Below are 11340 nucleotides of genomic sequence, written 5' to 3'. Positions count from 1 at the left end.
CTGCCACCACCAACATACTGGTTACCCGCATATCGCGCATCCGCCCACGGACTCATGCACCATGGAGCTCCGGTCGGCGAACCTCTTCCACTCGGACTCGGCCGATCTCGCCGGCTGGGGTACCGGCTATGCCGACGAGGACATCGAATTGGAGGACATCGGCCCGGGCCCCGATGGCGACCCATACTCCACGGACATGCACCAGCTGGGTCGCGGCTCCGGCCTCGATGAGGACCCACCAGCCGACATCCTCTCCGAGGAGGTGTCCCCCCTTGTGAGCGAGGCCGACTCCGGCGACCACCGGGTGGCCGGCAAATCCCCGAGATCGCAGTCGCTTCGCGGCTCGGCCCCCACGCCCCCGGCCCCCGGGGGCCTCCTGGCTCCGGTGTGGGCTTATCGCAAGCGCGGCTTGGCCCTGGTGCTGGGGTTCTTCGCGGCCGTGGCCCTGATCACCGGCCTGTCAACTCCCTACCCTTCGACCGGGGAAAGATCGCTGGCCGCCGGCGGGACCAGCCGCATGGAGAAGATACCCTGGGACTATGCCACGGGGGTTCGGCTGCTCGAGGCCGCCCACCCGAGCCCGGGCTCCTGCGCCGGGGTGACGGCCGTCATCTTTCCCGGACCGGTGAGGCCCGCCCTCAGTCTGGACCCCGTGCGCTGGGGGGTCACCCGGACCGGGCGCTTTGCCCCGGCCTCCGGGCCCAGCTGGCCCATTGGCCTGGACCTGCTGCAGGGGTCCCAGGTGGACATCGAGACGCACATCGACATCTCCGAGCTGGCGAACCGCGGCCAGCCGGCCGACGACCTGGCCAGCCTGCGCGTGACCATCGAGTACCTGGAGCAGCCGCTCGCGCGGGCCTTCCTCAAGGCCCAGCCTGGGCCGGGGGCCGCCGGCATGGCGGTCCTCCATCGGGACACCTTCCGCCCTGGCGGGCCGCTGAACTTCAATGCCACCATCAGCCTGGTCGGGGACAGTCGGCTGTGGTGCCGGGTCGCCGTCGAGGGGATGCCCCCGGGGCCCGACACGGCCGCCATCACCGTGTCCCAGCGCTTCGACGTGGCGGCCCGGGTGTATCAGCATACGCAGCCGTGGGTGATCGGCCAGGCGCCTGAGCCATCGCCGGGGCAAGGGGCTGACACCCTCAGCGGGAGTGATGGCCCCGGCCCCGGCGGCGGCGGCGGCGGCGGCAGCAGCAGCAGCAGCAGCAGCAGGAGCAACACCGATGACCGTGGCAATGGCGATGGGTCAACGAGCACCCCAAGCGACTCGGCCGAGGATGATGACGCGCCGGCCATGGACCGGCCCCTTTCGTGCCGGGGATGTGGCTGCCATGCGGTCCTGCCCAATCGCGGCGCCCGGCCCCTGGACATGTATGTGGTGTTTGTCAATCGGCTGCCGGAGGATGCGGTGCTGATCGGGCCGCGTCCCCGGCCGCCCGGGGCGCCCGAGCCACTGCCCCTGCCCCCTGGCCCGGTGGGAGTGCCCGGCCACCAGCCGGCCGCCTTCCGCCGCCAAGTGGCCCACCGCGCCGGGCCCTATGCCGCCATTTGGTCGTGCATCGGCCTGGGCCTGCTCCTGAGCCTTTTCATCATGTGGCACACGGCGATGCCGCCGCCGCCGCTGCCGCCGTCGCCGCCGACGCCGCCGCCGGGGCCCGTGTCTGGGCGGCCCGGCTCGCGCGCTTCCAAGCAGCCCGGCGACTCGGACGACGGGCCCGACCTCGAGTCCGATCCCGAAGGGGGATGGCCGCCCGGGGCGGTGGTGAAGACTCCGCGCGGGCCGCGGCCCAGCCTCGGCCCGGGCAGCGGCCGGCTCGGGTACGTCAGCCACACGGCGGCCGTGATCGATGCCATGGCGACGCCTGGGGCTTCGCCGCTGCTTCTGTCACCCGGGGCGAGCTTCCTGCCACCACCGCCGCCCGGCGGGGTCCGCAGTCTGCCCTCGAGCCGGGCCCAGGCGCACGGCCTGTCACCACCCATCGGGATAGCCATCCCGCCGCGCCACCATCAGCACTCCGATGGAGTGGGCGTGGCCAGCCCGCCAGCCCCGGGGACAGTCAACCTCCCGCCGCTGGCGACCGCCGACGTGGCAGCCGGCCTGGAGGCTACACACTCCGAGCGCCTGCACCCGGACCGGGCTGACTCCCCGGCATGGGGGTCGTAGGCGCTGCCCCTCATCCATGCCATGTCTTCGCGCCGCCCGGCAATGTACCTGCTGCCAAGGAGAGGTATTTCCCTCGGTCCGACGGACGTCCCTGGACACAACACGGCCTGGTGTGTGTATGCGTGAGCAAAAAGTCGGAGACGTAAGGATAGAAGGGTAGTGGGCATGCGTGGGTGTGACAGTGGGAGCTAGTGTTGGTTTTTTTCTTGCGCGCGTGTGTGTGTGTGTGCGTGTAAACTTGTTCGCGGTACATCCACGACCTGCACAGTCCAGGCGTGTGGGTGGGCGGGTGTATCTGTGCGGCCCCGCGTGTCACGCTGCCTGCACTCTTGCCCAGGCGCAGACGCATGTACGAGCATGTCCCGGCATCTGCGAGCGTGTGGGGTTGAACAAAAAGAGCTGTATTTGAACATCCAGATGGCCGGGAAAGGGCGAAAGCAGGGGCGAGAGCGGAGGGAGAGAGGATAGAAGCGGAGAGGGAGAGGGCGAGCGAGGTCCGAAAAGAAGAAGAAGAAGAAGAAGAGGAGGAAGAGGAAGAGGAGGAAGAGGAAGAGACGACGGCTGGCCCAGCCCACGCTGGCCGGGAGTGGCCTGTCCAACCCCTACGACGATTCGGGGAGCTTGCCGGCGGCGGTGGCGCGCGAGATGGCCCCCTTGAGGCGCGAGTCGTCCAGCATGGTCTTCAGCTGGACATGGACCTTCTTGTTCATCTCCACCTTCTTCTTCATGAGCTTCTGCTTGCGGGCGGCGCTGTTGCCGCCGCCGCCGACCGTGGCCTCGACCTTGACCTCGCGCCCCTTGAAGGAGGTCTTGTTCATGCGGATGGCCATGCTGTAGGAGGTGTAGTTCTTGAACTCCACGAAAGCGAAGCCCTTCTCCGCGCGGACGCGCACATCGCGCACATACTCCACCAGCGGCTTGAACAGCTCCTCGCGAACCTCCTCGGCCTTGACATTGTAGGGAAGGTTCCCGACGAAGACGATGAACTTCGGCGGCCCGGCCTTCTTGGCCGGCTTGTCGGCCTTCTTGTCGTCGGCCGGCACCTCCGGAGACTCCGCCACGGCGGCAGGCTCCTCGACAGGAGGTGCAGCCTGCGCCTTGCGGCGCCCGCCGCGGGTGCGCTTCACCTCCGGCAGGCCAGCCAGCAGCTTGTCCACCGGGTCAGAAGGGGCCGAGGTGTCGGACTCCTCGCTGCGCTTGCGCTTCTCGGTCATGTCAGAAGAGGGGAAGGGGGAGGGGGGAACAGGGGCAAAGGGGAAGAGCACAGAAGGGGTGGGAGGGGGGGGGGGGGGAGTGGATCACTGTTGTCTTCACGACCGGTTGGCCGAGGCGCCGCGATCGCACCCCCTCTTTGGGGCGAGGCGCAGCGTGGGCCGCAAAAGAGCAAGGCCACACGATCGCACCTACGTGGGGAGGCCCCGGCGTGCGGGCATGGGGCAGCCCGCGGGACGCCGCTCGGCCCAGATCGCATGCAACGCAAGACTCGGTGCTTTGACCGGCGCATGGCCGTGGGCATGTGATCATCCCCGGCCAGGTGAACAGGTGCTCCCTGCTCGTGGGAGCGATGCGGGCCAGAAACGGCAGGAGGGCGGCCTTGCACATGCACGTAGGCAGGACGTCCCCCCTCCTCCCCCCTCGAAAGAAAGCGCGGAACTGCAGAAGGGGACACGATCGACGTGTGTGTGTATATATTGCTACTCTGTTGGTATTTCATGCATACATGCCGTGCATCATGCAGCAACACGATGGACGGTGTCCAGGCCCGATGCGCCTCGCTCGCTGGTCGCCTCCTTGCGCCCCCGCCGAACGGACGGCAGCAGGGAGGCGTGCACAGAGCGGGAGCCGAGAGAAGGAGGAGCCAGAGGGGAGGAGAAGGGCGAGGGGGGAGGGGGATATGGTCGTGAGGCAGGCAGCCTGCACCACCACCTGCTCGGTGCTTGGGGAAAACAGGAAGGCGGGGAGAGAGAGAGAGGGAGGGAGCGCGCGCGCGCGCGCGCGCGCGTGTCCGGCATATCACATCTCGCCCGTCTTCGGCGGCAGGCGGCGGCCCGGTCAACACACCTGCACCTACTCCTGGGCCTCGTCCTCCTTGACCCGGAGGGTGAAGGCAATCTCCGGCACGCAGGGGGTGGCCAGGGTGTCGGCCACATTGTCCACAATGTCCAGCTCCTTGAGACCGAAGGAGGACAGGATGTAGTCCTTGTACTCGCCGAGGATGTGGGCCTCGTCGAAGGGCAGCTGGTCGTTGAAGGCAAACTCGCCGAGGAGCTCGAACCGGGTGAGCACCGTGGCAAAGAAGTTCATGGCCACCTTGGTGTCCTTCTTGGGGTCGGGCAGGCTCTTGCGGGCGCGATCGCGGATGTCCTTCTCCGGGAGGGTGAACTCCCCGGTGGCCGAGGAGTAGTTCTCGCGCAGGGCGCTCAGGACGGCGAGCTGCACCGGGGTGAAGGCCCGGGTGACGGTCAGCCGGCAGTGGACCGGGGAGGCGTACACCACCAGCGGCGGCGGGGTGACCCCCTTGGCCACGCGCGGCCGGGGCGGGTTGATGGCCGCCTCGCGGGCCAGGCGCATCCGGTGGATGACCTCCTCGGCATAGGTGTCGGCCATGAGGCAAATCCGGTCGACGGCCGGCGGGGTGGGCATGCGGCTGGCGGTGACCGACTCCTCGTGGCCGAGGAGATCCTGCCACACATACTCGCAGAAGTGCGGGGCAATCGGCGCCAGCAGGAGAGCCTGGTACTCGATGAACTGGCGCAGGAGGCCGCCACAGGGCCCGGCCGCCGGGGTGGGCGCCGAGGCGGTCAGATCGCGGTAGCGATCACGCGCGGCCTGCATGTCGAAGAAGCCGCACTTGAGAGCCTCACGGTACATGGTCCGCTCGTAGGCATCCAGCGCCCCGGCCATGGCCTCGCTCATGCGCGACAGGAACACCAGATCATGGTGCGTGTAGGCGGAGGGCTCCTTGACCGGCAGGGCGGTGGCCGGGTTGGCCTGGTCCCGGAGGAAGGTCCGGGTCCAGTCGAGCTGCGCATGCAGACGCAGGATGGCCTTGTTGGCCAGCTCCGACTGGAAGTTGGCATCCTCCACTGTGTCGCCGGAATCGGCCAGACCAATGCGCACGGCATCGGCCCCGAAGGCCGACACGGCCTGCTCCAGGGTCATGAAATTGCCGGTGGACTTGGACATCTTCTCCATGTTCAGCAGGAGGTGGCCATTGGTGCGCACACCGCCGGGCCAGTGGCGCTCCTCCAGCAGGGCCACATGGTTGTAAATGTACATGGTCAGATGGTTGGGCACCAGGTCCTTGCCGGACACGCGCATGTCGCACGGGTACCAGAAGAGGAACTCCCGGCGCAGGGCGCGCAGCTGGTCCAGATGCGCGGCGGCCGGGGCATCGGCCGCCGGCTCGGTCCCGAGGAAGACAAAGTCCCAGGCATCGGGGGTCATGGCATCGGCGGCCAGGCCGGCCGGGCCAACGACCGATCCGTCCAGGGCGCCCTGCTGCAGGAGATGCGCCACCGTGTAGTAGGCCGGGTAGAGGGTCGAGTCGGACAGCGAGTCGATCAGGTACTGCTCGTCCCAGGGGACGCGGCTGCCCAGGCCGAAGCTCCGGGAGCAGGCCCACTGGCCGAGCCAGTTGAAGACCGCCTCGAACTGGTTCTGGGTCTCGCGCGCCGGGATGTTCATGCGGGCCAGGCAGCGCAGGGCCGTCTGGCGCCACTCGTCATCGCCGTAGTCGATGAACCACTGGTCCACCAGGGCCACGACACACTCGTCGAGCGAGCGCGACATGACCGGACCCTCCGGCTCGTAGTAGACCACGGCCTGCCCGGCGGCCAGGAGCTCCTGGCGAATGAGGGGCTTGGCCTCCTCGACCTTGGCCCCGGCATGGGCGCCCACCCGCATGACACCCTCATAGAAGCCGCGCTTGTAGGCCTCGTCCTTGGCCTTGGCCAGGGCGACGGCATCGTTCTGGGACTGGACCTTGAACTCGTCGCAGGCGATCTCGGCGCAGGGCCCGGAGTAGCCAGGCACATCGATGATGTGCACCGGCGACACGTCGCGCACCCAGGCATGGTCGACATCGTACTTCTCGCAGAAGGCCGGCTTGGACTTCAGGTCGCGGAAGGCGGCGAAGTCGTCCGGCGAGTCGGACGGGACCGACACCACGATGCCGGTGCCCTTGGTGGCCGAAACGCTCAGCATCGGCAGCGTGTACACCGGGTGGGGGGACAGGGTGAGCGGGACCGTGAGCTGCTGGCCGATGAGGCCGGCACCGGTGACGGTGCCCAGCATGTCGGGCTGGTGGCTGGCCGTGAGGTCCTGGAAGCACATGTCTACGGCGAGGGGCGGCGCGACGCGGTCAGTCATAGCGAGGGGAGGAGGGGGAGGGGGGGGGGGGGGGGGGGGGGGGGGGGGGGGGGGGTGGGGGGGGGGAGGGGGGGGGGGGGGGGGGGGGGGGGGGGGGGGGGGGGGGGGGGGGGGGGGGGGGGGGGGGGGGGGGGGGGACGGATGCAAAGGGGGGGGGGGGGGGGGGCGGGGAGGGAGGGCAACGCACGGTAGACTTGGGCGGGGCAGCAGAGGTCGCAGACATGGTCGTCATATCGCGGTACTCTTTTCTTGCCTGGGGAGAGGGGTGTGTCGGGGCTCCGGTGAGTGAGAGGGAGGGGGGGAAGGGAGGGAGGAGGACCGGGAGGGAAGACCGAGAGGCGACGCACGTACAGGCGGAGGTGATCTCCAAGGGGGGATATAGCTGTCAAAGAGGGGGATCTGGCCCGGAGCTGGCGGCCGGCGGGCTGGGTGGTCTTCAGTATGCCGCGCCCGTGCGCCGGTCGGCATGGCGCGCGGCTCCCCGACCCTCCCCCCCCCCCCCCCCCCCCCCGGCCACCCCCCTCAGCCCCTCCAGGAGGATGGCCTGCCCGCGAGCGCCTGCAGTCTCCGGCGTTCGGGGGGGCCCACGCCTGCGCCGGGCCGCACGTCAGGCAGCCGGGCCGCAAGGCGGCGGGCGGGGGAACCGCGCGCAGGGGGCAGGGTGGAACTGGGTGTTGCAAGTCCAGAAGCACATTCTCCCCGGACACCTCCCCCCTGCGAACGCCCAGAGCTGGTCGAGTTCGAAAGGGGGGGGGTGGGGGGGAAATGGGCCGATCTTCCCTCTTCCTGCCCCGCCATACCCCCGGCCCGGCTGGGTGTGCTCGGGCAGGCCCCTCAACCACACTGGGCAATGATCTGGCCACTAAAAATAGTGCGGAATATTCCGCCGAGCCGTGTTCATGACCGGCACCGGGGAGCCTAGCCGCGCGTGTCGGAATCCGTGCGACCTGCTCCGCCCGGCACCCCAGTATGCGCCGGAGTGTCCAACACGCATCCGTCAGGCCACCTCTCCCCTGCCGCCTTGCGCCATCCTGTGCCGGTTCCCAGCCAGCTGGCGCCGCGCCCAGCCGGGCCAGCCCAGAACGAACCGCGCGTGCCTGCGGTGTGTCGCACAGGGTTGGATTCACGCTGGCGGTTCTGGAGTCCGCCAGATCACATGTCGTCACAACACAGGGACGCGCCACATGAGACAGCCGGGCGGAACTGCGCGCCCGTATTCCGGCCAACGGGGGGGGGCCTCTGCGCGCGCCCCCTCCGTCCGAGCGCGCAGTCGCGCCCGACCCTCCGGGCGGTCCGGGCTCCAGTCTTTTGTCCCTTTCACGGGCTGGGGCGCGGGGGGGGGGGGGGCACACACGGCGAGGCTCCCCCGCCCCGCCCGGGCGGCCGGACCATGGCGGACCTGCGGCAGGGACGCCGGGGCCAGTCACAGGTGCCGGCCGCCCGGGGGCCCTGGCTCACAGGCCCTCCGGCTCGCCTGGGTGTTTTTGTTTTTTTCGGCCGCCAGGCTTGGGCCACCACCCCCCCTTTGGCAGGCGCGGGGCAGACCGTGCTGTGCTGATGGTGCATGTGCCGCCGCTAAATCCGGGCACCCCATTGTCGCTTCCTCCCTCGCTCGGGAGCTCCCTTCTCGGCTGGGACCAGCTGCGCACTCCAGCTAGGGTTGGCGCCGAGCGCGGCCGCTCTTCGGAGAATGTGTCTGTGTGTCTGTGTCTGTGTGTGTGTGCATGCGCGTGCAAGTGCTCTGGAGGGTTGCCTGTTGGCCACGTCTGGGAGAGCGTGTGAGCGCGGCCACGGCCGCTGGGGGCGGGCACGACCGTCGTTCGCAGCGGCGCCGAGGTCCAGGCGGGGCACTCGGGGCTGCTGGTGGCCCCCCCCCCCCCCAGCCCATACATGGGGCCTCGCCCCAGCCATGAGACCGCTTGGCTGACCGCGCCGTGCGTCCAGGGTCTGGGCATCCGCCCGCCCCCCCCCCCCCCCGGAGGACGAGGGAGATCCCCGGCCCAGAGTCCCTGGCCCGCGGGTGGTGCTGGTGGTGCCTGGCCCGCGGCCCGCCCGGTCTCCGGTGTATCGTGGTGTCTGCTCGGGGCAGGTGCCGGTGGGGGGGGGGAGGGGGGGGGAGGGCAGGGGGAGCCGGGTGGTGCGGCAGGCAGGCGTGGCAAAGATGGCTTGTTTTCAATGTGGAGCCCTTTTTTGGCCACCACGCTGACCCAGGGCCCCGCCTTCGTGGACACCCCCCACCTGACTTCCATTCCCACTGTAAGCCCCCCCCCCCCGCATCATGCCTCCCCTCTCCTTCGTCTTTCCTCTCGTCCTGCCTTCTCCACGCGCGCACACACACACACACACACACCATCCTCGCGCGATTCTCTTGCTGGCTGGATTCCGTTCACTTGGCTCCTTCTCCTTCCTGCCCCCCCCCCCCTTGGCCCATAGTTTTTTTCCTCCTCCCGCCCCCGGCTCCCCTCTCTCTCTAACCCCCCCGACGGCAGTTCCCGTCGCTGGTCGTCCCCCTCCCGCACCTCGCGAGTCACCATGGCCCCGCTCACCCCCCGCGGCCTCATCTCCTCCGTCTTTGCTCTCCTGGTCCTTGTGGCTGGTGTCGTCTCGGCTGGCACCACCACCGTCTGGAGCGACACTGAGTGCGTCCTCCATCCCCTTCGCCGGCTTGCCATTTGAGCCTGTGTCTCCCCTCTCTCTCTCTCTCTCTCTCTCTCGCTCTCTCGCATGCGTGCCCTGCCGCCTAACCCATGTGTGCTCCCCTCCCCTCCCCCTTTCCAGGGATCTCGACGCCCTGAAGGACGCCACTCCTGTGGAGTACGACGTTGCGTCCCTCACCGCCCGCCTGTCCGATGTCCCGGTCGTCGACGTCTCCATCGTCCTGTCCACCTTCGGCGATGCCCTGGCCGTCGAGAGCGCCTTCGCCGTACGCGCGCCACTCGCATGATGCACCCTGCCTCCTGGCCTCCTTCCACCAGCATCCTTTCTGACACCCTTCCCCCGCCCGCCCCCACCACCACAGGACGCCATCCAGGCTGCCAACTCCTTCGCTTCTTACCCCCATGTGGCCGGCTCTGCCCAGGCCCTGAGCACCTCGGTCGTCGGGGACCTGGCCACCAAGAACGCCGCCACTGTCATTGTCGTCGACACCACCGACGAGCTCCTGGCCCTCGACCTCGCTGCCGCCGCCCCGGCTGTTGTTGACATCAGCTTCGCCTCCGGAGATGCCGGTGCGTATCCTGCCATCCTTTCCTCGTCCTTCTCTCTCTCTCTCTCTCTCTCTCTCTCTCTCGCTCTTGCTCTGGCCCCCCACCTCCCCCTCCCCTCCCCCCCTGTCGTGACACCCCCAGCACCTGCAACCCGCCCCTTTCTCCCCTCCTCACATGCCCTGTTCTTGTCCCCCCCTCCCCCATCCGCAGCCAACTTTGCCACCGCCCTCACCACCAAGCTCACTGGCTACGGTGGCTCCTCGGTTTCCGTCCTTCTTGTCGCCGACACTGTGCGTCTGCCTCCCCTTGCGCCCTGTTCCCGTGTCTTTCATCCGCGGCCCCTCCTGCCTTGCCTTTTGCGACAAGCGCCACTGACCAACCGCCCCTGCCCCCCATCCGCAGGCCATCGATGCCCCGGCCGAGTCCTCCACCTCTGGTTCCATCCCCGGCGAGGGTGCCTCCAAGGCCGACCGCTTCTGGCTTACCGGCGCTGGCATGTTCGACGCTTACACCTTCTTCGCCCCGGCCGTCTTCATGGGCATCATCACTCTGATTGTCCTCGGCATCATTCTTCTGTCGGCCTACTCCTGCCTTGCTTCGCTCAAGGCCCCGGACCACTTCCAGAAGAGCGACTAAGGGGGCCAAAGTGTCGCTCCTTCTTCCTTTCTCCCCCTCTTTCCCTCTCATTCCGGGCGCGCGCCTTGTGCGCGCTTTCCCACATGTGACGTGTCCATCCCCGGGTGGTCGGCGGTGTTCAGGAGAGGAAAATGGACAGGGGAGTGGGCCCGCAAAAGGGGCGACCCCCCCCCCCCCGCCCCCCGGGCGCGCGGCGGGGATACTCCACAGGGTGCTTTCCCCGCACCAGCCGCTCGCTATTGCTGCCCTTCCATGCGCGCGTCCGCGCGATCACGCACCACCCATTCTCCTCCCGCCATGTGCATCCAGCCGAGTCCCCTTCTCCTATGCTCCCTCCCCCTTGTCTCTCCCTCTCCTTCTTCCTCAGTCTCCTTTTTCAAGATATTATAAACATAAACAACTGTGCTCCATGCTGTGTGTGTGTGTGTGTGTGTGTGTGTGTGTGTGTGCCCCCCTCTCCCTGCTGATCGCACACCCGCACATCCTTTTTCCCCCTCCCTCTCTCTCTTTCCCATCTCTCCATCGTGTGCATGTGCGTCCTGCGCGTTCGCCTGTGTCCTGGGTGCGGCGGCGGCGGCGGCGGCGGCTTCCCCGCTGTGTGTGCGCGTACCAGCCCCCGCATGCAAAAAAGGGGGTGCCGCTCGGTGTGTCTTTCAGCGGCCGGGCAAAATTCGCCATCAGTTCGGTATTGCTGACCATGCGCACGTGATATCCCCAAACTGTCCCCTCAGCTCTAGTCCCATCCCGGGGGCCGCCCATCGCCCGGCCTCGCTTGTTTGGGCCCCGCTGATGTGCTTTCCATCCTCCCGGGCCGGCGCACCGGACGATCGGCCCCAGCCGGGGTGGCTCTGACAGTTGGCCCCGCGTCAAAAGAGAAAAGGCCCACACACACCGAGGCAAGCCCCGTGTGGCGGCGGTGGGTGTCTGTGCATGTTTGTGTGTGTATGGGGGGGGGGGGGGGGG

At 68.6% G+C, this 11340-nt stretch overlaps 4 protein-coding genes across 4 annotated transcripts; 2 read left to right on the top strand and 2 right to left on the bottom strand.

The window, feature by feature from the left end:
* Positions 1-61: 61 nt before the first annotated feature.
* H696_04324 (hypothetical protein) lies at positions 62-2272 on the top strand (the record flags this gene model as incomplete). The annotated part of the gene is made up of 1 exon (XM_009498201.1): positions 62-2272. The coding sequence occupies one exon, from the start codon at positions 62-64 to the stop codon at positions 2162-2164; it is 2103 nt and encodes a 700-aa protein (XP_009496476.1). The 3' UTR covers positions 2165-2272.
* A 494-nt stretch (positions 2273-2766) lies between these two features.
* H696_04323 (hypothetical protein) lies at positions 2767-3378 on the bottom strand (the record flags this gene model as incomplete). The annotated part of the gene is made up of 1 exon (XM_009498200.1): positions 2767-3378. The coding sequence occupies one exon, from the start codon at positions 3376-3378 to the stop codon at positions 2767-2769; it is 612 nt and encodes a 203-aa protein (XP_009496475.1).
* Positions 3379-4231: 853 nt separating this feature from the next.
* Positions 4232-6499, bottom strand: H696_04322 (hypothetical protein; the record flags this gene model as incomplete). Its single annotated transcript, XM_009498199.1, has 1 exon — positions 4232-6499. One exon carries the CDS (start codon positions 6497-6499, stop codon positions 4232-4234), a length of 2268 nt encoding a protein of 755 aa, XP_009496474.1.
* Positions 6500-9067: 2568 nt separating this feature from the next.
* H696_04321 (hypothetical protein) lies at positions 9068-10377 on the top strand (the record flags this gene model as incomplete). Its single annotated transcript, XM_009498198.1, has 5 exons — positions 9068-9174; positions 9314-9458; positions 9555-9762; positions 9952-10031; positions 10144-10377. 5 exons carry the CDS (start codon positions 9068-9070, stop codon positions 10375-10377), a joined length of 774 nt encoding a protein of 257 aa, XP_009496473.1.
* Positions 10378-11340: the final 963 nt, after the last annotated feature.

Source organism: Fonticula alba, assembly GCF_000388065.1.
Source record: "Fonticula alba strain ATCC 38817 unplaced genomic scaffold supercont2.7, whole genome shotgun sequence".
NCBI classification, from domain to species: domain Eukaryota; order Rotosphaerida; family Fonticulaceae; genus Fonticula; species Fonticula alba.
This window is presented reverse-complemented; position numbering and strand designations above follow the sequence as displayed.